We start from the raw sequence: 26,375 nt of genomic DNA, 5'->3' as shown, positions 1-26,375 counted from the left end.
CAGTTGTTTGTGATCGATAAATTGATGTGGAATTTCCTCTCCTTTGTTCAAAAGCGTGACGTCATTTGGAGGCAAATGATTTGTTCTGTGCTGCAGAAGTCAATGTATTGTCCTAAAAAAAAAAAGTCAATCAGGGCCATTCTCTGAAAGCGGAACCACAAAGTGTTTTTGGTTACTCTCTTCAGTTCCACAGCTGCTAACAATGAGACGTTTTGAAGTTTCCAGGAAGGCTTACGGTTGAGGTGACTTTCATTCATTTGTTTGCAGCTTTACCCTAATGACCCATAAAGCAGACCTGATGGAAGACGAGGCCCGATCCGTCACGGAACAATGATGAGTTGTGACGCGCCTACGTGGGGAACTTCATGCATGTGTGCTGCAGGTTCACATGGCCTCCGCTGCTTTGATGTGACCGGCCTCCACAAATAATGGATGGGACAGGGTGCACCAGGAGCTCTGCTCTGCTCTGCAAGGGTTGTCCAGGACACCTTTTCTCTCTGTGTTCATATCAAACACAGATGGGGCATTTAAAAAATGATGCTCGGGATTCGATCATCTTTCCAATTCATCTAACCAAGGAGAAAAACCAGAAGTGATTTTTTTTCATTTTGTTTTCTTTTTTTTTTTGTCATCTGATGAGGCACTAGCACCACATTTAAAAAGTAGCCAATGGACTCTTTGAAAGCAAGATGCACTTTGACATAACAAGCAGCATGTCAAAATTGTGTCCAATAATGAAGGTGGATCAGCATAGTGTAGGGTGGGAGTCTCATTATGTCTCATACAGGGGTGTCAAACATGTTTCATACATTTAAAAAAGAATTTCGGAGTTTACTCAAGTCATTGCACCGCAAGTTTCTTGCTCATCAACATGTGAATGAGCTTCTGACTTTTCAGATGCACGTCAGTGGTTGCGTTTGCAGCAAGACAAAACACTTAGTGCAGTAGAGCCCCCTAGCGTTACAAAAGAGCTCTTGACACTATTTGCAAGACAGCTAGCTTCCTTTCACACCAGGGGTCACCAGCTCCCATCCTCAAGGGCGCCAATCCGGCCTGTTTTAGGTGCAGCCCTATTAGAAAATGGAATGGACGGATTTGTATTGATTTATTTATTGAATTCTTTTTTTTTAAATTATTTCCCTGAGCAGTTTGAAACAAACTGTGCAGAGGGGCGGGGCTTCACGTAGGAGTCCGGCAAACACCGCTGGCTCATTTGTCCTCAGTCTGTTAGACTCTTGCCCCTGCGTAGAGCCGGCCCCAATTTTCAGCCTTGTTTGTGCAGATGTCAGTAAGGTTATCAAGTGGACATGCATATGCACACATGTACCATGTACTCTGAAGCCCAGAATGCTGTCTCTCCTTTTTATTTTACACACAGTATGCAATGTGACGTGCTACTCTGATTGTGTAACAGAATAAAACCAATTTAGAATTTTGATTTCAAAGCCAATTATCGCACCTGATAACCGGTTTGGGGTCTCGATTGAATTCCGTGAGTAGATCGGGTCATTTGTTGCAGATAAGCTCTCTTATGCAAGTCTGTATGTTGATGAGCAAGAGTGGATCAATCAGCAGATGGAGCCTGATTGGACAGTGTCTCGTGAGAGGGGTTAAAGGCTCAATGGTTATATTTACCCAAAGGAGCAGCCCACGAGTGTGTGTTGGAGGGGCTCCGGGGGCTGCGGAATATAAAAGTGGCCCATCTACTTCTTGGCACATCTCTCTGACTCAAGGGAGACCCCTGCACCATGATGAAGTCTTGCCTGTTGTCATTGCTGCTGGCTTTGGGCTGCGTGCACATCCGAGGTGCACCGGTGGACCAGGACGCCATGGCCATGGAGTCTTGTGAAGATGCCGTGGCCCTGGGTGCCGCCAAGGAAGCTCTTAGCAAGATTAACCAAGAGCGGCGGGAGGGCTACATCCTGAGCCTCCATCGCTTATCCAACGCACACTCCACCAAACACGTGAGACTCGTCGCTTGTTCTAATGTCCGTGATTCAGGGAGAAAAAAAAGAGTTGAATTCATCATCGTCCGCCGTACGTTTCAGGGAGAGACGGGCATCGTCTTCTATCTGACCTTGGATGTTGTGGAGACCAACTGCAGCGTGCTCAGCAGAAAGGACTGGAAGGACTGCGAGGCTCGCCCCACGGAACAAACACCTGTTAGTAGCAAGACCAAATTTGGCTTTTGCTCCGATAGCAGCCAGCCATTTTCAATGTCAATCTTGTTGTGGTTCAGGTGTACGGCCAGTGCAAAGCAGCCATCTACATGAACAGGGTGCACAGGGTGGTGCGCCTCTACAAGTACAACTGCGTCATCAGACCAGGTCACTTTTAACTTTCATTTTCACACCTCAGTTTTCTTTCTGGAAGCCAACAAAGACACTTTTTTTTATTTTATTTTGTTTTAGTGCCCGCAGAGAGAGTGACGCTATTATGTCCAGACTGTTCAACTTATGAGAGTTTCGATAACGCTGAGGTTCAGAAGACCGTCTCGGAATCCCTGAAGAAGTTCAACAACGAGAGCGGATTGGCCAATCGATTTGCTCTGCTGAATATCAGCCGAGCCACATCAGGGGTACGACCTCACACAAATCAGTTGTTATCTCTTTTACAACTATAGATCATTTGAAAAAGCCACCTTCTCTGTGCTGGCCACTCATTCAAGTTGCTTGCTATTTTGTCCAGATGGCCATGGGAATGTATTACCACGTAGAGTACAGCATCCAGGAGACGACCTGCCCCAACAACAAAGAAACAAGGACGGACAACTGCCCACTCATGGAGTGCGAGTTTTCTGTCAGTCAAGACGAGCTCGTCGAATCTTTCACCACCCTACTCCATTTTTTTCATTTTTGCATGTCTTTTGTGTTTTTCTTTCTCCCTTTAGCACAAAGGTTTCTGCAAGGCCTCCCACTACCACACTCCTGCTGGTGATGGTGAGGTCAGCGTAGCGTGTGAAATCTATGAGCCCGAGGTAAGGCCATAAAACACCAGTTTAGCTTCTTGAGGCTGTCACTATTCAATATTTTGAGCATCGATTCTTTTATTGATGAATCAAATAACATTTTATTTGCATCAAATCATTTCCAAATAAAGAGGATGACTTTTGACCTTATCAAATGGGCTTGTATGGTAAAAGTGGCAAAAGTTATTACCTCATAATATTGAAAGATGGTGACTGAACCTCCCTGCCAGAATGTTTGAACAAATGTTATCGATTATGGATTGATTTAATTTGCACGTGTACTTTGGTGTTTGCCATTTGAACGGAGACATTGACCTACCGACCCCCCCAGGCTGCTGAGCGAGAGAAGAAAGTCCACTATTTGGGCGCAGAGATCGATCACGTTCACAACGACACGCACCCGCACAGCGACGGCCACGACCAAGCACACGCCGCAGATTCTGCGCACACGCACGACCACATCCACGACCACACTAAGAGCCACGCTCACCACAAAAGTCAGCACGTCGAGGACAGCGAGCACCACCACACCCATGACCATCACGGGGGAAGCGCCCACAGGCACGCACACGACCACTCCCACGACCACGGCCATGGGCATGATCACGTGCACACTCACCACGCCAAGGCGCACGATCATAGTGGCGACTCACCCAACCAACACCATAACTACAAGCATGAAGAAGGTGTGCACACGCACGAGCACGACCACGAACTTGCTCTGGACCACGACCACAAGCACGCTCACTTACACGAGCACGAGCATCATCATCATCATCACGCGCACGAGCATGAGACAACGTCCCACGACAATCCAGAGGGCGTCGTCAGGGTATTGCCGGCCTTGGACCAAGCCACGAGCGCACCTTCCTCGCCCGATGTACCTGCAGGAGAAGAGGCGGTCGTGCTGCCTCTGGTCCCCGATCCGCAGATCCCCGGTGAGATGCAACCGAGCATTCGGTCCTTCCCCGCTTCGGTTTCATCTCAGTGTGCTGCACCAGTAGTACGCGCAACGCTGGTGGGGGAACTCTTTGCAGAAGACCCCATGTTTAAGGCCGCCGCCTAGATGGCGTTCTTGGGATACTTCATCTCCTCTTGGTTGCACAATATCAGTAAAGAATAACAGAAATACGCAGCTGATGCTTGAAAGTAACATGAACTCATGTTCTTTTCAGTGACCACCACTTTTCTGTTTTTACTGGCCTAGAGCATATTGAAAATTAAAACTGAATCCAGTAATCCCTCATTGATCGTGGATAATTGGATTTTGAACATTGAAACATAACAAATATTTTTATGTTAGAACTTGTGCCTCAATATGCAGTAAATCCACAACCTTGGCATTGTTCATTGTGGGGGACAGCGCTTGAATCATTTTCTCTGTAGTTCAAAATCTGTACACAAGATGTCAGCCTAACATTGGCTAGCATTTAATAGATTTTTCCTTATTTGTTGGGGTTTCATTCCCTTGCAGGTTTCAAATAGTTACATGTCCATTTGACCAAAATAAGTCGTAAAAAGTGCAAATAAAACCAAAAAAGTCCTTGTAAAAATACTCCAAGCAGAGAAAAATCGTTGCTTTGATACTTCCCACCACTAGATAGGCCTACTAAGCAGTTTAGACCCAAGAAGATCCTGTGAAAGAATGCAAGCTTCTTCATCAAGTCAAGTCTTCAGCACGACGTTCACTGCGGTGCTTCAACCAATTCTAAAGCTGTGGTGTGAAAATAAACTATTGCTGCTCCACTTCCACTTTTATTTGAGCACCTTGAGGGGGGGAGTTCTACATCTGGGTAACACAGATGGGCAGATAACTGCTGCATTATCAAACGATCCCAGCTCATAGACGCATTTGTGGCGGGCGCTTCCCACTTTCAGCCCATTTGAAAATGATTGGATTGTCTTTGCTAATAAATTGGATGTGCCATTATCGCCATCTGCAACCCTAACTCAGACAATCCTCAGGTAATAACTGTGCTTAGTAGTGGATTACCTTTGGCCACTAAGAGGCAAGGCAAAGTTTAGCCCGGAGCTGCAAGAAGCCACTCCTTCTGCTGGAGGGGAAAATTCCGGTTCTCCTCGTGCACGTCGTTGCGTGAGCGCAGGAGGAAAGGGGGCAGGTATCACAAATGGGGCCCCTCCTCCAGAGAGACAAGCCGCGGTGGGTTTGCGCGAATGGAAACCGCTGGAATGGCAGGACGGAACCTACGGCTCGATCGCTCCCTCCCAACACGGGTGGTGGGGGGGAGCTCGGCAGCCACTCGCACGGGAGGCAGGACTCGCCTTTGACTTGCACACTCCAAGTAACAACCGGATGCCTGCTGTGCCTTGTTGTATTTGCAAACCTTGAACTGACTTGTTGGAGTCTTTGGAGCGCGCCAGTGCGCCGTGTGCCGCCCGCTGCAAGACATTTGCGGGGAAAGCGCTGGCTGTCGAAAGCGGTGAGGCGCCGCCGCTGCAATGCTGGCACGGACGAAGGCGAGGAGAGACATGCGCTGACCGGATTTGGACTTGGTTCCTGTCCGCACCGACGTCTTGATTAGTGTAGTTCCCCTCTGACTGCGGAGTTCAAAAAAAAAAAATGCCCGTGAAGAGCAAATACAACCTGGTGGATGATGGCCACGATTTGAGGATCCCGCTACACAACGAGGAAGCCTTCCAGCATGGAATCAACTTCGAGGCGAAGGTATGTTTTCAAGTGGAACGAAAAAGTCCTACTCGTTTGACTAAAGTGTAATAGCACCTCCCTGAACACCACAAAAGTTGTTTACTTTTGTGTTTGTGCATGTTTTTTTTCTCTGTTCCGGTGTTTGAAAAGAAACGATGAACGCCAGCGGAGTATATTTAAGAACTACCTTTGTTTACACAAGCATCTTCAAAGATTTGGGTCAATGTTGTCAATGATGGTGTGAAAATGGATGATTGATGTGCTCCGTTTTGTGTTGCTGCCACCAACCTCGCAGTACATCGGCAGCCTGGATGTGACACGACCGGGCAGTCGAGTGGAGATCGTGGCTGCAATGAGACGAATAAGGGTAAGCAAATTGCCTCTGCTATACTTTTCTCTGCAAACAAGACCGTGCAATTGAAACTGTTACTCACTATTAAAAACCTCATAAACTGGGTGAATTGACTTTTTTTTCAAAAAAAATTTTTTTTTTTTTAAAAAAGTCAGTCCAGACGCGTTGGGTTGTAACTTGCACCACTCATTGACTAATGTCAAGTGTTGAGAATGGCTTGCTCTTTTTGATGGTGCAGTGCAGCGAGGTGTGATCTCTCTTGAAGCCCAGCTGTGCAGACTGCAAGATTGATGCCTTTTTCCCAAACTACACTTAATGAGTGCCAACTTGGCAACGTTTGACTTTGCATTGTTTAACTGGATTGGTTGCCAGTGCACTTAGATGCTCCTTTTTGATGCGCTGGTTTGTGAGAAGCAGAAAATGCTCGCAAACATTTTCCTCATTTCGGCTCATCACTTTTTGTTTCAGAGTTTTTAGAAGCACACAAATTCCAATTCCAATCTAATAAAGATGGCCTCGTCATTGTCCATACGTGTGGTGGCGTTATGTGCATTCCAGCACAGCGGTCACACCGGAACACGTGCGTGACAAAAGACTCCAAATGTTCTTTTTCCCTTTTGCAAATGTTCTGGTCGGCACCTCTGAAGGTGGACCTCCCAGTGCGCTGCCATGGCAGCTGCTGCGGGCAGGAAAGGGAGCTTCGGTTTGGCTCGTCCAGTGTGAAAACGCTCTGACGCTGGCCTGAAAACACAATGGCGGGAAACCACGGGAATCTAACTTGGGAAGGAAGATACACTAACAATAAACAAACAGTAGACAGTGTGGAAGACATTGGTGTCATGCATCCTCTGTAAGATTTTTATCTGACTTCCAGAATATTTGTGCCCCGTCAGTCCTGGTAACCTGGCAACCTTTCCGTGTGTGCTGTCATTGTTCACTGCATGCATGAGTCACCTGTGAGCAGGCTACTGATAGCAAAGCAATGCCATCGCAAAGCAGGAAAGAACTCCCGAGCTGTGTGGCGTGTTTGGCCCTTTCGTATCCGAGTGCCGTTTCATCAGCTATGCATGCAAACTTGGTTGCATGGGAGATTTTCTTTTAGATTGATTGATGCTTGTTTACAGAGGAAATGTGCGGGAAAACACTAGGGATTCCACCCCAATGGAAAATTCTGGTCATTTGTTGTGTCGTGTACTCCTGTATATACACTGCTCAAAAAAAATTAAAGTATATGTTATATGATAGTTGTTTGAAATATACTTTATATATTGTTATATGGGTCTGTGGAATAATTAGAAATGCAACTTACAACGAGTCCGATGTCAGCGGTGCGGCGCATACGCGGCAATGTTTAGATAAAGGACGATTGATGGATTTAATGAATTGGAGTGACACAGATGGTTTGATAAACGTCTTATGTAATACTTATTTGAATAACTCTGAATGTTACTTCAGGCTCGTTCTCAGCTCCTCGTGTATACGTCACGTTAGCATACCATATCGTTTAGCCTGTTGTTGCTGGTTCATGTGTGTTCTTGGTGTTGGATTTTGACAAATAAATTTGCCCCAAAAGTGCGACTTATACTCCGATGCGACTGAGACTTAGATATGTTTTTTTTCACTTTATTGTGCATTTTATGGCTGGTGCGACTTGTACTCCGGAGCGACTTATAGTTAAAAAATTACGGTACATTGTTGTCAGATAGTCCGCTGTTGTGGAAATATTCCGTAGATGAGCAAGAAAATACCAACACTGATCTGCATCGAGACTATTCTTGTAATTACATTTTGTTTTGTTGTTGAGCACCTGTGACATTAACGTGACTAATGAATTTTTATTCATCACCGCATATAAAAACCACGCACGTCTTGTCCAGTTTGGCTTGTGAAGTTGAAGAATATCAATCAGCAGTGAGTCTCTCACCTGATCTCAACCTCCGTTTCCATTCTGTTCCATTCTCTCTCCCCCTTTTCATCCTTTTCACTCGCAGCCACTTTGCCTGGCACCGTACTACAATTTCTTCAACCTGTCCAATTCTCCTGCTTTTCATCAGTGGCTGAATTAAACCTCGAGTGATTCACGGCTCTCCTTCGGAGAACCCACAGGAGGCCTTGTCGGCCAGCTCAAATTAATGGAGATGCCAACCTCATTTGATTTTCCCCTTAAAGTTACTTTGGTCCTGGGAGCTTCAGTTGAGTCCAAGCCCAAATCACGAAGCCCCGCCTTCGTGCTGCTTCTGCGGCGACAAGCGCATTGAGATAACACTCGGCATCGTCCGACTTCAAGTACGCACGGAACGACGAGCCCAACTGTCAGGACACATAACTGCACTACACTTCCTCTTTACTCCTTTTCCTCAAACATCCCTCGAGCAATTTCATTTTTTCCTGCTTGATGTCTTAAACTAACAAAATGCAGCGTTGATTAAAGAAAGGGGGCACTCAATGAACTTCAAACTGAAAGATACAAATATTCCAAATGAAATAATATATAGTAACTCTTGACTTTTTCAAAGGTTGTACATTCTTATGAGGACAAGATGTCAATCCGATTATTTCTCTAACTTTCAGCAAGACTTGCGCCCCTGCCGACACATTGATTTAATTTGACTTTGACAGTCTGCTGCCAAATCACGATTGGAGTTGTTCTCAGGCACTTGAGTCACTCAGCGGGTGTCCGACAAATCGGATCACTTCTTAAAGGACCAAATGAAGAAAGAAGTCTGAGCTTTCATTGGAAAACACAATTTGGAAGAGAGGAACGAGTGTCAAATTTACAATGGATAAAAAGGAGCTACTTTCTTTGTTAGCTTTTTGTTTGCATCACCTCCCTCGCATCTTTCACAAGTGCCTCGTTCTCAAGTGCCTCGTTCTCATCTTTGGCTTTTCCTCCTCCTCCTCAATATGCTTGACTCCAATCTTCTGTCGCCCTAATCTGTTTTTGTAAGACCCCCTCTTTGCCGTCTAGCCCCTTCGCTCTTCCCCCTCCTCCTTTTCATCTGGGACCGCTTCCCGTTCCTCCGCCTCCTTTGGATTTTTCCATCCCATTCATATCTTTATCCGTGCCGTCTTTGCACGGGGCAACGCGGCAGCCGCCGTTTCAATTGTTGCTCAATCCCCCCCCCCCCTTGCTTGGACTATACCTAGCCACGGTTACCATTGCTGAGCTGTCACCTCGGAGACTTTCCCGCCTGCAGCGGGATTTCAAGGTGTAGCTGTGTGGAGATTTCACCAAGCCTATTTGGTGGGTTTACATGCTTTGCTATCCTGAACGGCGCTGAGGAAGTGAAGCGAGTCGTGCTCAAGTCACCTTCAAGATAGATGCTGTGGAAACTGGCCCAGAAGACAGCTCAGATCAATCTGCCAGCAACATTTTTTTTTTTTCTTCAGGGACTGTCTCCAGTTCCCGGAACATGACTAACTTACTTAGCTACTGCAGAGGCAAGTCTTGCCTTGGACCAAATTAACGACTGTATGTGTAAACATGAACTCGGAACTCATGAAAGACTTTTTCACATGAGCTTGAAGTTGCCTAAATGTGGTTCCCGTCTTGGGACAGTTGCGATGTGATAAAAGGTGCTGCACGTGATCATTATGTTAATGATGGACAATCATGTGACTTTCTGTCATGAATATTCATTTCACAGCACCCAGGGCACAATATGAAGTTGCTTACATCACCAATGTGTTCTTTACAAATCCGAATGCCAAATCGCTCTTGCGGCTGGAACAGCGATCGCATCGGCTGTCATCATCTTCTTTATATGCATCGGAACCCCGTGAGAATATCACAACACAAATTGTTACCAAGGCGGATGAAAGGAGCTCAAGAAATTGCATGATCGGCTGGCTGATAGCGTTCCTGCCTGCGTGTGAGCGAGTAGGATGGAATTACGTTGCTTTCCATTCTGGTTTTAATAGAAGCGTTTCCTCTTCACAGACACTTTCATTAAGCGGAACGCGGCTGCTGTGGGCCCGACTTTATCCTCTGCCACATTGTGTATAAACTTTTAGAGTCCAGCTCGCCTGCAAATGCGGCTCCCTCGATATTACTTGAGCTGTAATTGGAAGACGTTTTCATGCCCTGCGATTGGCTGTCGACCAGTCCCAGCGTGTACGCCGCCGCCTCTTGCCCAAAGGACGGCTCCAGAAAATAGGCAGATGCCATTTAAAGAAAGATGATGACAATGAATGAATCATACATTTGGTGAATTGACGTCTTTACACGATGATTCAAAGGATTTTTTTTTAATTTTGTGTTGCTCATCTGTCTAGAGCAGTGGTTCTAATACGAGGGGGTGGCGCAATCCGTAATGCACAAAATGAAGACCACCCAGGCACAGTATTGAAAAAAAGCCAAATAAATTTTGTATTGAAAAAAAACATCAAAGATACTCTTGCAAAAAGGTCCGATTTCCCTCATACTGCGGCTTGTCCGGCCTTGCACAGCAGCAAGATGAAATTGCATCAGGATGCCCGACGCTCATCACCCCAGGGGCGGTTTCAGGCCCCAAATGGCCTTCTCAAGTTTGTGGAACGGACCAAGTTACGCTGGTTATTTGTGACTCATCCAAGATAGTGTGTGTGTGTTTTCAAAAGTAAAAGAGCAGGCAAGTGCAGTCGTCCTGCCCAAGGTCACGCGTATGCGAAGTACTATGTAGTACTAGATATTCTGGAATCTTGTGTCGTGGGTCCACCTACATAGGTCATGTTTTGGTTGAATGCCACATGTGGATGATGTCAACATTAGCGCTCACCCTTTTTGCTATGTTGAGATACCGGGCGGCTTCAGTGTTGTGCGTGTTTGTGTTATTTCAGGAAGGGGGAAATGGAAGAACAACACACCTGCATCTGCAAATACTGCCGACATGAGTCAAATGGAAATCTTCATGTTTCCGTAGATGCACAGCCACCCTTGTGATTTGAGTCAAACCCAAATGCTTCACTTTAAAGGGGTCAAAAGTAATGGATTAGTCTATATTCTCAAATTAATCGACAACAATTTTAATTCAGTAAGCCATTGTTTAAGAATAATTGTTTGATTTCAGTCTCTCCACAGTCATTATTCTGATATCTGTAGACCATCATGAAAGCTAATTGATTAGATTTTGTGTTTGCTTTGGAAAACAAAAACAGAACCAGTAAATGGATCAGATTTGAGGGGGTCGGTGAGTACATCAATCCCTCTTGTTCAATATTGCCTGTCAACATCCAGTACATATACTGTATGTTCCACCAAACACGACTGATCACAGAAGTGAGCCTCTGGTATGCCGCACCATAAACTACTAATCCGCCATCTCAGCAGGGACTCTGGATAATTTGTCCCGATGAGGGATTAGCTTCCGGCCACTGCCCCTTTCAGATCAAGCCGACAAAATGGCTGTTCCGCCCGTGTCGCTCCACATATTGCAAATGTGCAATGAACGTCACACTTAACGGCCTTTGCTTGTATGTGAAATGCATTCAATGACGATGTCTTGCCTTGTTATTAGGATTGAAATCTTCATTATTTGCTCAACTAAGACAATACTTTGTTTTTAAGGTTCAGCAATGGCCTGCCCCAAAGTCCAATATTACTTGAGCGGCGGCATACTCTGCGATGCCTCAGCGCAGCACATTATGTTCTCCGGAGGGCTCCAATATCACATTTAATATCTCTTAGTTAGCGGAATTGCACTGTAGTGGCTAAAGCATGGGGACGATGCGAGGATATGATCTACAACTGGCAGTAATATTGGCAAAGTCAATTTCAGTAGATACTGCAAGTCAGATAGCGTGAAAAGTTGGCTCGGACTAACATCTGTTGGCTATCCCTTGAAGCTCGTGGACACGTAATGTCTCACTATTATTTGGATTGTTCCTTGACTCCTATTTATTGTGACATTTACTCCTTCTTGTCTCGGTTAATTCATTCGGAGTAAATTAAAGAACACCTCCTGGTGCTTTTATAGGTTGAGAAATTTAAAGAACGTCGTAAGTGCTTAACATTACAACCTGATACTAAAATATTTACAAGAGCTACAATCAAAGTGCTTTCGTGGTTGCTGGCACAATGCACAGAACTTCTGCTAACAGCTGTTTTGTTTTGTTTTTTTAACTTTGCTCGACGAGAACAGACCAATCAGCTAATTATACAAGTCACTTGTGAATGACTAAACGACAATAGAAAGGACTGTATCAACATTTATTCTATCAAAAACAACATTCAAGATTCATTGATAATAATCCATCCATCCATTTTCTATAGCGCTTGTCCCCACGGGGGTCGCGGGCATGCTGGAGCCTATCCCAGCAGTCATCGGCCAGTAGGCGGGGTACACCCTGAACTGGATGCCAGCCAATCGTAGGGCACACAGAGATGAACAACCATTCGCACACATACCTAGGGACAATTTCGAGTCTTTAATCAGCCTACCAAGCATGTTTATGGGATGTGGGAGGAAACCGGAGTGCCCGGAGAAAACCCACACGGGCACGGGAAGAACATGCTAACTCCACACAGGGCGGGCCGGAGGTGGAATTGAACCCGCACCCTCCTAAGCTGTGAGGCGCACGTGCTAACTAGTGCGTCACCGAGCCGCCATTGATAATAATAACAATTATAATTTATATTGTATATTTACGTGTATATGTACGTGTATATATGTATGTGTATATGTATACGTGTATATGTACTATATGCGTTTTTTAATCATGTGTATATGTACTATATGCGTATATAAAAATGTGTATATGAATATGTGTAAATGTATACATTTATATGTATACTTGGGTATGTGTAAGTGCATATGTATATGCAAACGTGTATCCGTGCATACATGTGTATATGCACACGTATGTGCACGTGTATATGTGTATACGTATATACGAGTATATGTATACATGTATACGACGCATGAGAAACGAGGAGGAGGTTTTGAGGCCCTTTGTACACAAGTAGTTGCTAGCCATGGAGAATAAGCGCGTCACGACTGCCACTCTCAATACATCCACAACGATTCTACTTAACAAGACGTGATGACAGTCAGCCCAGAGATTTGATAACCACTTCGGTCTTAAGCTCCCTTTTCAGCCATGCCTTTTCTCGCTGCCCTCAAATTCCTTCTAGTCTTCCATTTTTCTTTGTTAACGCGGCTTGTTCTGACTGATGCGCCTAGGCCACTCGGTGTAACAATATACATTGCATCAAAACATTTTGGGGATTCTTTTCTTGTGTTCTGTCCTTCGCTCAAGAGGATTTACAGAAGCAATCTTCATGTCTATGTCTCTTCTCTCTGCAGTATGAGTTCAAGGTGAAAAACATCAAAAAGAAAAAGGTCAGCATCATGGTGTCTGTGGAGGGCGTCAAGGTCTCCTTGAGAAAAAAGAAAAAAGTAAGTGACACTTCTCATGATTTTCCATATGCTCCTCAAGCACGTTAAGCGTTGCTCTCCGGCTTCACCCGCAATAGTTCTTTTTTTTTTTTTAACGTCATCTGCTCAGACGCGCTAAGCCTGCAAATTCTTCCTAATTAGAGTCATTTTGATCGAAAATATTGGTTTCATGAAGGTTGAGCCGGGTGAAAGCGCTTCATTGTTTTCAAGGCGCAATATCTGTGTCACACGGAAGGGCCGTCGGCGTCCGGCAGCTCAAATGTCAACCGGCGGTCCGGAGCTCATCTCCAAGACTTCATCTCCAAGTCCCAGTGCGATGACGGACTAAAGATAGCAATGATTGAAATATTGAGTCAACAAAGCTTAAAGAGATAGGAATCAATCTAAATAATTCCTCCATTGACATTTTAGCGTGACATTAAACTCCCGAAAGGGCGGACTGACAAGGGAAATGAGTGTGCGGGTTCGCGGGCGCGTGTGTGTGGCGCACCGCTCGGAGATCAATATTTGGGATGATTTCACTTGAGAGCATCAGCAGCAAATGCCACCCAACTCGCGTGTGTTATTATATTTTTCCCATTTCATTGGCCATCAATTATACTCCAATTTTTGGGTATTCAAGGGTGGGGCCGCTCGACTGCAGGAATTAAACACAATGTTTAAATACACTGCTAAAAAAATGAAAGGAACACATCAGATTTTAATATTTGGATATCTATACTGATATGGCCAATTTAATGTCTCAGGAACAAAAGGAAGCCACATCTTTTGATGGAAATAAGACTGCCGTTCTCTAGCCTGTAGAGGTCTGTTCGTCCCTCCATGGAAATGCCTCGCCAGACCATCACTGAGCAGTGTAGAGCTGATGGAATTGCTACTATCATAACTCAGCTGTTTTTTATTTTTTCGTTTTTGTTTTTTTTCTTGGATGCACTTGAATTGAAATTGAAGTGTTGCGTTTCTAAAGTTTGAACTTTGATTCCAGCCGTCCTAATGCTTAGTTTCTTTATAATACAGAAAAAGGAGTGGATGTGGGATGAAAATAAAATGATGGTGATGCAGGACCCCATTTACAGGTAAGACGCTCAAATATCTTTTCCGCCATCCCAGCACATTTTGTGAGCACTTGACTTCTGCGAGCACAAATTGACACCAACTTGAGGAGCCATTCATTTTTTTCTTGCCTGGCTCTCTGCCATCCATATCAGACGTGAGCAAGCAGTGTGACGTGTTTGGAATCTGCTTGTTTGTTGACCTCGGCAAAGCAGTTGATGTTCTCCATGATCACATTTTGCCTACCTTCCTTAATTTAAGAAGTACACGGCCTCAGCTTGAGATTCTGAAAGCCCGATGAGGGTTGCCAAGGAACTCTCCCACGCATCCAAGCATTTAATTTCTGTTAACTGTCACAACAGCTTAACAAGCAAAACACACACTCATTGATGTCCTATTTCTAATTTGCCTCTGTGGATCAGATTTTCAAATTGGAATGCGATCATAGCACACATGAAAAGTGTTCTCTCCAGGATTCTAAAGACCCAGAATTGGCCCCCTCGATACCTTACTTAATCGGCTAAAATGGCCCTGATCAGGTCAAATCACTTCCCACACATTAAAGAATGACATTTCTCAAAGTGAACTTTGTCATCTTGTGTTTGCCATTATCTTTCTTGACTTGCTTTTTCCTCCATCATTGACTTCATTTGCAAAACGGAAGGCCGGTTCTCTAAATGAAGGTCATGGAATTTGTTTCCTTTAAGTGATGCGTAATTGAATTGTCTTTTTTTTTTTTTGTCTTTCAGAATTTTCTATGTGTCTCATGACTCGCAGGATTTAAAGATCTTCAGTTACATTGCCCGAGATGGGCACAGCAATGTCTTCCGCTGTAATGTTTTCAAGTCCAAGAAGAAGGTGGGTGAGAAACCTGTCTTCAAATTTTCAACTGCACTAATTAGTGCACTAATTAGTCATTAGTATTCGATTCCGTTTTCTGGAAAAGAATGACCGGGGCCATTATTATCTCTGTTTTTGTCCTCGGTCAACAGAGTCAGGCCATGCGCATCGTCCGCACTGTCGGTCAGGCATTTGAGGTCTGTCACAAACTGAGTCTGAAGAACACGCAGCTGAGCAAAGACAGCCAGGCCGACGGCCACGGTGAAAAGAATGCAGACGACTCCTCCGTCATAGGTAAGAGCAACACCAAACAACGCATTTTGGGTCTGACGGCAGATTTGGGATAGTCGGACTACATGTCCCATCATTCTTAGACGCGGGCGGAAATAGTTTGAGTATCAGTGTTATACTAATGGATGATTAGTTTTTTTTTGCCTTGTGTCCCTCCATGTGTGGCTGCATCCATACTCATGCCTCCATGTATGCGTGCAGGAGTGCGTGCTCATCCACCCGTGTGTGTGTGTCTTTTACTCGGCCCAGGCTCGGCGCAGAAGACGACGACGGTCGCCGAGGAGACGGACATCGATGCGGATGAGAGCAACCAGCCGCCGGTGTCCGAGGAGCTCAATGTGAACCGAGGAGTGACCGATCTGGATGCCACCGCCAAGACGTCTGAGCTCAACCACTCAGACAAGAATGTAGGAAAAGAAGTGCAGATTTGCACATTTCTTTTGGGGACTTGGTGCTTAGGTTTATCCTGACATTTCGCAGCAAGCCCGTTTGAAAAATGCTCAATGTTCATGACCTGGTTTTCTCCTCGCATGGCACGTCAAACTCACTCGAGCTCCCATTGAACTGTCCGTGCATGCCCTGTAGTCCAATTACAATGGGCATCCGTCCTACTTTGGATTTCCACGAGTCGAGTCAGGATGCTTAGCCTGAAGCGGCAAAGCTGCTGCTGCTGCACATCACAATTCACGATTATCTGCAGCTTACGTCCTTACCACTCTTTTCTTTTTTGAAGGCATTGAAAGTTAAAACAAATGTGAAATATCTATGCAGTGGAAATATCTTATTTATGAGCCCCGCAGATACCTTAGCATTCATCGGACTTTGGCTCACTGGAAAACATTTTCTCACGAAGAGGCGATCTCACGTATAGCAGAGCCGAAAAGGAATGGATGCCATTTTGCTTATTGTGGTGTTTGCTGTTGGTGTGAGCACTCGGCTGTTGCTCGTCTTTATTTATTTTTTTTTCTTCCTTGCAGTGTTACTGCAGTGACCTATTTTCTCCGTTTCTGATGCTCACACTTTTGATAAGAATTTTCTGTCATCATGAAATGATCATTTGCCAGATGCCTTGAAATAGAATTTGAAACTCATCTGGCGTCATTAAGCCATCTCCTCAGTGGGGGTGTTCAAAAACCAAATCACGGTAGTTCTTGTTTATTTACATTTGCTAAAATTCGGCACAACTTGATTCCTAGCCGCTCTATGGCTTAACTGATTTATTGTGAGCCTCTCTGCAAGAAGCAGATCATGAGAGCAGAGGGGTTTGCAGCTAGTTTATATACGTGTGTGTGTGTGTGTGTGTGTCTCAAGGCTGTAAGTTTGAATATTTAATTTGCAAACTCCATCAATTATTTGTAATGATTCCAGTGTGCACACGACCAAAGTGAGCTCCAGCTACGATCTAACACTTCTGTCATGACAAGTCAACTTGTTTTGATAACGTGACCGCTTAGCCGGTTGAAGATTCTTGTTTTCAGCTAATCCGTGAATTTGTCGTGGGCAGATTTCCCAAGAAGCCTCATTGCTGATGTCCAGCCCCAGGTTGCTGCTGCCGGCGTCCAGCATGCTCTCGCCCGCCACGCCCTTGTCTGTTCACCATCAGATCCAACTTCTCCAGCAGCAGCTTCAGCAGCAACAGCAGCAGACACAAGTGGCCGTGGCGCAGGTGCCTTTGATACATTTGGGGAATGATGTGATTGCTTTCACAACCCAAGCCTGGCCTTTATTGATCTTTTCGAATCACCTCATTGATTTTTTTTTCTTCTGTTTGGGCACAGGGATGGCGTGATCACTATATCACTCAACAAAAGTGCAAAAGTCCCAAATGAAAACATTATTAAGCTTGCTGGCTTTGCTGACACTTGTAAAAGCACCTTTTTAAATCAGGATCAAGAGCAAAAAGGTTCCCCCCGAAATTCTTGAGGCATTATGCTGTTGTTATGACCTGAAAATTATGCAAAAATCTGAAATTTTCGTTGTATAGTCTCAGTAAATAATTTCCACTCCTTAAGGATGTAGAACGACAGCAGACGGTAGAATGAGTTGATGCCCGCCGACATCGTGACACCATCCATTGATGGGCCGTAAATATTTCTTGTTTTAATTTGTCATTTATGTTTGTTAGTTAACTGCGTTAATCTGCCTTCTGAGCGCAGTCCCTCAAAAGAGCATCAAACATCTGCGGCTCATTTAGAGCAACAGCTGGGATCGTCCGTGATAGCGCAGGGTACGCCACAGTGACCAAACAGATGGATGAGGGGACACCAAAGTATAACAAGAACGCAAAATGCCTAAACGCTAAAAATCCATCTGCAACTCCTGCAGTAAAGTCGAACATTGCACAAGAGCGTGTCGGAATAAAAAAGCAGCGCCTGAGCTAAGAGAGAAAGCGGAGCCGCTGCGGCTATATTTTCTTGGCGGCGCCAGAAAAGCAGACAGGTCTCGAGAGCAATGGGCCGTTCGGTTGTTGCCGGGCTCCACCCCGCTAGAATCCAAAAGTGAACATCATGCGTCAAAATGGAATCTTTTTCTCTTGCCGCAAAGGTTCACCTCTTGAAAGACCAGCTGAGTGCAGAGGCCACGGCTCGGGTGGAGGCGCAGGCTCGTGTTCACCAGCTGCTGCTGCAGAATAAAGACCTGCTGCAGCACATCTCGCTCCTGGTCAAGCAGATGCAGGAACTGGAGAGCAAGATCACCGGACCTGGCTCAAGTAAGTCAAACGAGCAGAATATTGAGGAATCTTTAAGCATATGCGACACGCTTATAGTTTCAAAAATCAATTCATGTCTCCATGAAAAGAATTTTTTATTGTCATCTGATCTTAGTTGTTTACTTGCCAGCGGGATCCCAGGACAGTTTGTTGGAGATCACCTTCCGGTCCACGGTGGCCCCGGTAATCTGCGACCCAACGACGCCCGAACCGGAGGTGTCAGCCATCGACCTACCCCAGCTTTGCAGCGCCGACGGGGCCGCCAATGCATTTGCATCTTCCAATGGGAATCTGGGAAGCCCGCTAGGTAGGGACCAAGATGTTCTCCAATTGGAATGTTTTCTCCCAGGGCCTCGGCCACCTCCCTCCTCCTCCTCGCCTCCCCCTCCGCTCAAAAGCAGCAAGCCCGAGGTGACGGAGACGCCCGAAGACGCAGCGGAGTTAGAGCCGAGCCGCTGGGACTTTGCTAGTTTTCGAGAGTCGGGCATCGTCTCCGAGTACGAGTCTAACAGCGATGACAGTGATGAAGAGGAGGAAGAGGAGGAGGTGATGGAGTTCTTTGCTTGGGGAACAGAGGCGGAGACCCTGGGGCTGCTGAATGTTCTTAACAAGCAGCGCCTCGGAGACCAAATAGCCACGTAACACGCTAAGCAACAGCTTGACAGTTTTTCTTCCGTCCTGGAGAAGATACGTCACAGACTCAAAGCATTTGGGTACCTCTCGTGACCAGGTCCACCTGAATATCGTTTCCACGTTGTCATCGAAGGTGTCGACATATTTCTAAATTTTGAGCCTACAGATTGTTTTTGGAGAGCAAAGCGTTTGATTTGGAGCTTGAACTAACTTGAACTCTCATAAAGTCACTTTGCCTTCCAAATGATTAAATGAGCGGCCGTGGCATTCTTGACTACCTTGGAGATGCTCATCCACTCCCCGGCGATCTGATGGATCTGACAGACAGTCAACTATGAAATGAGGGAATAAATTATTGATCGGCCGCCTCCAATAATTGGAGCCAAATTGCATCCCTGTCCTTGTGATCCCATTTCATTTTCTTGGGACGACTTTTCCTGACCTCCGCTAGTGAGCAAACACGCGGGACTGTTTCTCCCGTGGTAGTAGGCAATATAAATATTGATGCCCGAAGAAGTACGGTGCGCTCGCCTGAATCATTCATGCTGATTGATGAACTTGTGGGACTGACATGAAAGCAGAGTTGCTGTAATGATATATTTGTTTCAGAGAGCAGGAGCCTGTTGAGATTAGGCATCAGAGGTTATGCTGCCTTTAATTAGCGTAGCTCGTTACGGCCCTATCAAGGTCCGTGCTCTCGGACTGCAGTCGGGCGTTGATTGCGAGGCAATAAAGTTTGAATTCATTGAAGCATTTGCAACGAGACTTAATTATAGCCTGAGTGTAAAATCACAATGTTTTTCTCCGGCGGTAATTACAGTCAGGTGCATTTTCTCACACAAGAAACAAGCACCGGATGTCGCCCCGAAGGTTGGTGGCTCAGTTAACTCATTGGGTCAGCAGTTCTGCATCAAACAGATCAATCGCTACTAATGTCTTGAGAGGATTCCAAGCTAAGGTCAGGTTCTGTTGGTGGGCTTTAAGTAAGCCAAGTTTGAAGGCAGTCTTTGGACTTTGGAAAGGCTTTGGATCACAGCTTGTGCTTCCTGCTTTGATTCAGGAGATAAAACAATTTTTGCTGATTAGAGCAGCTGAAACTGCCAAACATGTTGAAATTTGAAACACGCGTGTTTAAAATGATATTTGGGGACGAGCCAAAGTTGTCTAGCCGGTTTTATTCCATTTGAGGCACCCTCAACATCAATTGGAGCCACTTTGACTGTCACAGTTTCAAACCTTTGGCATAATTGTGTAATTTTTCACCATAATTGCGTAATGTCGTTGCAGATGTGTGCACCAAATGAACCATTAGTGAGCGTTCAAAGTAATCCCGCTTCATTTCAAGCCCAGATGTATCCGAGGTACTACCTGTGCCATAAAAAGGAACACAAATAGCCCGCTTAACGATTATTTCACAAGCAGTCAATAATCCATTTTGTCTCCTTCTCTATATTGTGTGTTAGTTCCTTCAGCCGTCAGTCGAAGTGTGTATTTCACGTCGCAGAATCGTTTGTGGCAAATCGACCAATGGAGAGAAAATGCCGCAGTTGCCGCAGTAAATTTTCCCCCTGAAATGGGACATTACTCACAACCCCCCCCCCCCCTCATTTATTAGTCTGCAGCAGTTCTGCTAGCTCATGTGCCGTGTTAAATTGCGCACTTATTGCTGATAATAAAACAGTGTGAAATGAAGCTTTTCTTTAATAGTGGCATTAAAATTGACTTTTTGGGAAGAAAGCCAGCAGGATTAGCAATACAAATGATGTTTTATGTCTCGGTCTTGTACGTAGTGCCCGCCGGGTTCATCGTTTGCCAGTGTCGTCTCAAAGTCATCGGAAAAACACAAACACAAAATAAACATTCATTCATTTTGTGAGCGAGTCGAGCACAATGGTGCAATTAGGACACTGGTTGGGAGCAACTCAAATGGACGGAATGGAGTCTCACCTCCGGATGAGGCTTGCTTACATGTTGTGGCTTGCTTAAGTGTTGCCTAAGATTGCCAGAGGGTTTTTGTGTGATGAAGCCTGACCACCCACAGCAGCTGCCCACTTCTGATTCTGTCATGGCTCCACCCGTAACAGGCCAGGCCGTCTTCAAAGTGTCTTTGTGGCTGCCTGCGTTGAAGAGAATTTCTAAACCGAGATCTTCCAATGTGTCTTGTTTGCGTTGGAAAATGAAACGTTATCTCGTACGGTTCTCCGCAGCTGTAGATTTGTGTCATCTTTGAGAAGTTTGCTCTGCGCTAATTGGGAGGGTGCAGATTCGCTGGGATCTTTGAGCCGCGGACACTTTGGGGAACAGAAAATGGAATGGGAGATTGAAAGGAAACTGGCGAGATTGTTCAAATATTCGTTTTTCATTCCGACAATCGTTTACAAAGCATTTCTTTGTAACCTGTAAGTGTGCATGCGTGCAACCAATGATTTCTCTTCCCGTATTTCTTTCCTCATCTCCTTGAAGCGCGGGTATCATGAAGGGCCGTGCGCAGCGGGCCTCTGGCACATTTGCTGCCGTGCGTGGCCCTCCGGCTAATGTGCTACTTTAGTCCATCTCTGGGGACAGTAAGTGAAACGCTTGCGCATGCAGACCGGCCGGCGTCAAGGTTAGGCCCGCTCTGCCAGATTCTGCGGCCGCCTCCTTCCCTTTTGCAAACAGCAATATGTTTTGCCTCCTTTTATCGGGCCAAGACAATGTATCACTCAGACGTGCGCGTGCTGTGCCAGACTGCACTCAAAGCCATTACGCTCGCCTCACCTGTTCGGGCATTTCTGTGAACGTGCTTGATTTCTCAGAAGGTTGAAAAGCTCTCAAATGTGCTCGCTTTGTGTTTTTTTTGACCTGCTTTCCGAGAAACCTTTCTCTCTGTGAGGTAAGCTTTGAAATCTCCAGTCAATTCATTCCCACCTCATTGTGTTTGTCGGTTATGTGCATGTAGTTTCTCCTCATGTATTGCTCGTGTCTTTGCTCATTCATCGCGTCGCATCGGCATCTTGCGAAATCAGCCATCTTGAAGGCACCGTAAATCATCCAAATGTTCATTGGGGCGTGCCAACTTGAATGGGCATCTTTCAAAACAGACAATCATTGTGTCTCTTCAACTAGCTGAGTGCGCAGAGTGCCAAACGTCCTCACCACTCCAATCGAGTAAGAGGATGTGGTAGTTGTCGAGAGGAAGCGATGACTCCGAGCTTGACACCAATCAAGCCGCTACTTTACTCCTCCTTTCTCTTTCTGCAGTTGACCAAAGCATGTTTGAGAATTCCATTGCCCAGCAACAGAGTACGCAGACCACCAGGCAAGGCCCGCCTTCCGCAAGAAGCAGCCCGGCATCCCCAAACTCTCACCTGTCCGTCGCTGCCTCGGACTCTCCGTCGTCCGGAGGCCAGCAGAGGCTGAAAAATGCCATCAATCTAGGCAAGGCCGTCGGGGCAAAGGTGAGTATGGCGCAAGCTACGACAAAAAGCCACGCGCTTGACGTCCGAACGCTCCTTCCATCATTTCAGATGAACGACCTGTTGAGGAGGAAGGAATCCAGCCACCTGGGCGACATCGGGGTCACCGAGGTCAACATGAACGCCGGGGAGGTGTGGTCTTGCATGGACCAACTTGCTAAAAATTCGCAATACAGGTATGAAGCGATATGCAGGACATTGTTTTGTCCACTAAATGTACTACTGTCAGGTTTAGATTGACAGTTTATGGTGTTAAAACCAGTGATTTTCCCCAAACAATCTTCTCGACATTTTTTACAGAAAAAGTCAGCAACAGCTTTTAACTCAAAAAAGAAATCATAATCTCATCACTGGCCGCTTACAAAACGAAGCTTCCAAAATGACCAAGCGAGCCGAAAGCTTTGACCTGCTGCAAACTTAATTGGCCAAGTAGTTCACCGTCTTCAATCATTTTTAACCGGCAGTCTCCCAGAATGGCTCTAATTAGAACGCTTCAAAGTTTGTTGGTGGTAATATGAGCACGAGGCCTTCCTGTTACACAACGTCACCAATAAGACCTTATTAAAAGGGCCGGTGCGACATCCCTCACCGACATTTAAATAAGCATGAAAAACAACAAAGGCTTGCCAGTGTTTGCGTTTTGGAGCGAGTGCGTTCTATAGCCATCCAAGCGTGCACTCAATCTGCCGTGTGCACGTTGACATGGCAGAAAGCTATTTTGTCATTTGCGGCGGACGATGCCGTCGAGCCGTATTCAAACAACGGAGCGGCAACAAGGAGCACCTTTGGCTACATGCCAAGACGTGAGGACGGAATTTAGAATGACAATGCAGCGTGCCAAGTTCTTGTTCAAGTTCTTCACCCCGGTGACTTGTCACGTCGATGCATGGACTATCTTTTATTTTATTTGATTAATGGATTGCAAATTATTTTGCCGAGCCCTTCGAGTTAAGACACCCAGTAGTGGCATTTAAGTGTCCTCTTCTTTGTTTGAAATGCTGTGGTGAAAAGAATTATTGTATTGCACAAGAAGATGGCACAGACCTCTCAACTAAGAAATGTTTCCTCTTTCAGCAACTTCCCCTTGGACTCCATCCCTCGGCTTGACCCGCCGCCGCCGTCGGGAAAGAAGCGTCTCCCTCGGGCATTAAAGACCACGCAGGACATGATGATTTCCTCTGACCCAGTGGTCTCTTCTCCGGATGCCACAGACGTGTCCTCCCCGATCACCCTGCCCGAAAAGACGCCCTTCATCACCAAGGAGGAGGAGGAGGACGCTCGGGATGGTGAGCCTGCTGACGAAACGTCAGAGATAGAGGGAAGCGGCGCTACACCAGAAAAAGCCAGCCGAGGGCACGCGGAGGAACGCCAGCTCCTTCCGTCTGTACCGGACCTGATTAACAAGGATCCTCTTCCTAAAAGCCTGAGCGAGGAGGCCTCCCATGCCGACAGCGCCAAAAACGAGCACGCGGGTGCCGAGGAGCCGGAGCCGCACCCGGATCTGCTGTCCTTTGACTGAGTCCAAGACGCCAGGGCGGGCGGGATGATTCTCACCACTCTTTGTTGTCCATCCGGCTCCAGGATGTCTTGGAAAAGGGAACGTGTGAGTTCACGAGCATTTTTTTATCTACTTTTGAAACATTTCAAAGCCTTTTCGAGTCCAACTTCCCGGGACTGGAAAACGTCAGGACAGTTTTTGTCCATTTCAAAATAAAGGTAAAGGTGATCTGTTTTTGAAGGTGATAAATGAACTTCTTACTGACATATATTCTTAATGATTGGATTATGAAGTCACCCCTAACGCAAGACTGAAAGGTGTAAGTGGAGTGGAAAAAACAGGATGAAGAAATTTTATGCAAGGTCATGAGAAGAAGAAAAAGCAAATCAGACTTTGATGCTTGTAGTGTTTTCCTCATGATTGCACAATAACAAAAATGTGAATTAACCTCAAACTAACATACAAAGGTATTTGTAGTGTTTGTTTCGAGTCCAAAATGGACCAAAATAGAGTGAAGATGTTTCTTTGCGAAGAATTTCAGGCTGAACGTTTTTTTCCATTGCAAAAACGAGCACGGCAGCGGAACGGACTGATGAGAGGAGGGAAATCGATGTCAAGTATAACAACCGAGCTGATGAGGACTTGTTGTTTTTATTCCCCGGGGGGGCTGCAATGATCATTATACCAAACACGGCAGACCAGAGACGTGATTGTTTTCATCAGTTGTTTTTGTTCTATTGTTTTGTCCACTTTTGCCTGGGTGGGAAAAAGAATGATTTATCGTGATTTATACTTGAGATTTTTCTCTTTCATCGTTCAATTTATTTGTTTGCCATTTGGTTGTTGTCTTCAATCCTTTTTTTCTGTTCATGAATGTTTTAGCAAGATTTGTGTGTCCATGAGAGTGAGTGCTGGAAAAAAGTATTTGCGCTCTTCTCAAATCTTATTTCTTTGCTTTAGACAGCTCAAACCACTAACTGAATCATGATTTTTTTTTTTTTTTTTTTAAATAGCTTCCAGATTTTCTGCACTGTCAATTTGAAATATCCCGCTTTTGAATAAAGGGTTAGGAATGTCAACATTTTTGAAAATCAGATCGTCGCTTAATCAACCAAATAATCTACAGATGAATCCATTTTTCAAATAACAGTTATTTGAAGCCACTTTGTTGCAGATGATCATACTAATGTAAACATCAGAAATGTATACTGTGGAGGGGGGGGGGGGTCAGTATGTAAAAGCAGCACACTCCATTTTTGCATTTATCTTGTGTAGGCTCCTTGTTTCACATCTTTAGCCCTGGAAAGGTTGAGCCGATTCCAAAGCCCTAAAAATGACAAAGCGAGGTACATAAGTGGCCTCTAAAAGTGAGCCACAGTCCCTCTGGGGACTTTTTGACCTCCGAAGCTAAGAAAAATTCCCAGAAGACACAGAGCCGACTGTTGTTAGGGTCGTGGCCGTCTCAATAAAAGGAATGCGGAGCTGGACTCTCTCCTTTCTAGAAAAGGCACTTTTGTTTCACTTTCTACTCTCAGTCTATTTTCAGTTTGTGTCTTTGTCATGCAAGCTGCCCGCATCGCCAAAGGTCTTTGTTCGCGTCCAAGCCCTAATGTTGTGTTCCCCAGAGGCTCCTTTACATTTGGAGTTGGTCTTTGGTTTATGGCCCCACTCTCAAGCCTCTCTAGTAGCTGCTGACCTCATTCAAAACCCAAATACTTCAATCATAAAGTGGCCACCTTTCCATTTGGACTTTTTCTTGGAAGCACTCACTTTTTTTAATAGTACTCATGATGACGCCATTTTTTATATGAATGAGCGTGTATTGTAGTGTGGTTTGGAAAACCGGCATTTTTTGTTGTTGTTGTAGTGTTGAATCTTTTTTTTAATTTTATGAGTTGAACATTACATAAAGAATGAAGGAAGCTAATAAATGAAGAAACAATAGAGCTGCTTAAAAACAAAATGACCTTAATGTCCATTTTAAATGTTTGTATGAAATCATTTTTGTGGTGTAACAAAAGTGCTTAACATTGTTGATTATTTTGGATATTTAAGTTTTACTTCCCAAATGTATCATTTGTCTGACTGTACTCTGTATCACATGTGGAAATAGATTTGATTCTGAATTTGGTCTGAGTTTGTCTTTTTCTCAGCTTGGATTGAGGCTTATGTGACGTTATCTCTGTTATTTTGGATGGCTCGCTGACTTTTTCAGAATGCCTTTGTATTTTATTCCTAACATTGTGCTTTGATGTAGTGATTGTCAACCGACGGCCCTTTAGTGGTCCGCGCAATCGGAAATGGAAAATTGTAACGTTTAAAAATAAAATTATTTAAACTTGATTTATTTTCCAGCTAATTTTGTTCATCATTTAACCATTCAAAGTATATCAAATGTAGCTGAGATTCCCAAAAATAGACATACAGCCTGTATAGGTCTATCCTCCTCTGGTGCAAAATCAAACATTATTTCACCAAAGCAGTGAACCATTATAATGGTTATAATGGTGCACCATTATAACCCGAATTGC

The 26,375-nt window shown here is 45.1% G+C and overlaps 2 protein-coding genes across 3 annotated transcripts; both read left to right on the top strand.

The window, feature by feature from the left end:
- Positions 1 to 1,702: 1,702 nt before the first annotated feature.
- On the top strand, positions 1,703 to 4,714 carry fetub (fetuin B). The gene is made up of 7 exons (XM_085927854.1): positions 1,703 to 1,964; positions 2,049 to 2,162; positions 2,240 to 2,327; positions 2,412 to 2,578; positions 2,689 to 2,799; positions 2,891 to 2,977; positions 3,300 to 4,714. Exons 1-7 carry the CDS (start codon positions 1,749 to 1,751, stop codon positions 4,032 to 4,034), a joined length of 1,518 nt encoding a protein of 505 aa, XP_085783980.1. The 5' UTR covers positions 1,703 to 1,748; the 3' UTR covers positions 4,035 to 4,714.
- A 354-nt stretch (positions 4,715 to 5,068) lies between these two features.
- Positions 5,069 to 26,152, top strand: LOC147046778 (carboxyl-terminal PDZ ligand of neuronal nitric oxide synthase protein-like). Of its 2 annotated transcripts, none has more exons than XM_085927851.1 (13): positions 5,069 to 5,654; positions 5,932 to 6,003; positions 13,272 to 13,364; positions 14,382 to 14,440; positions 15,167 to 15,275; positions 15,410 to 15,551; positions 15,798 to 15,955; positions 17,053 to 17,214; positions 18,093 to 18,258; positions 18,374 to 18,565; positions 22,132 to 22,328; positions 22,398 to 22,522; positions 23,421 to 26,152. In XM_085927851.1, exons 1-13 carry the CDS (start codon positions 5,550 to 5,552, stop codon positions 23,863 to 23,865), a joined length of 2,025 nt encoding a protein of 674 aa, XP_085783977.1. In that variant the 5' UTR covers positions 5,069 to 5,549; the 3' UTR covers positions 23,866 to 26,152. The 2 variants fall into 2 exon arrangements, with proteins under 2 accessions (XP_085783977.1, XP_085783978.1); XM_085927852.1 differs by having other exon boundaries at positions 5,070 to 5,654; positions 18,389 to 18,565.
- Positions 26,153 to 26,375: the final 223 nt, after the last annotated feature.

Source organism: Syngnathus leptorhynchus, chromosome 13, assembly GCF_054491065.1.
Source record: "Syngnathus leptorhynchus isolate UIUO chromosome 13, UIUO_Slep, whole genome shotgun sequence".
In the NCBI taxonomy this organism is placed as follows: Eukaryota; Metazoa; Chordata; class Actinopteri; order Syngnathiformes; family Syngnathidae; genus Syngnathus; species Syngnathus leptorhynchus.
The sequence above is the reverse complement of the archived record's forward strand: the minus strand, read 5'-3'. Positions and strand labels throughout refer to the sequence as shown.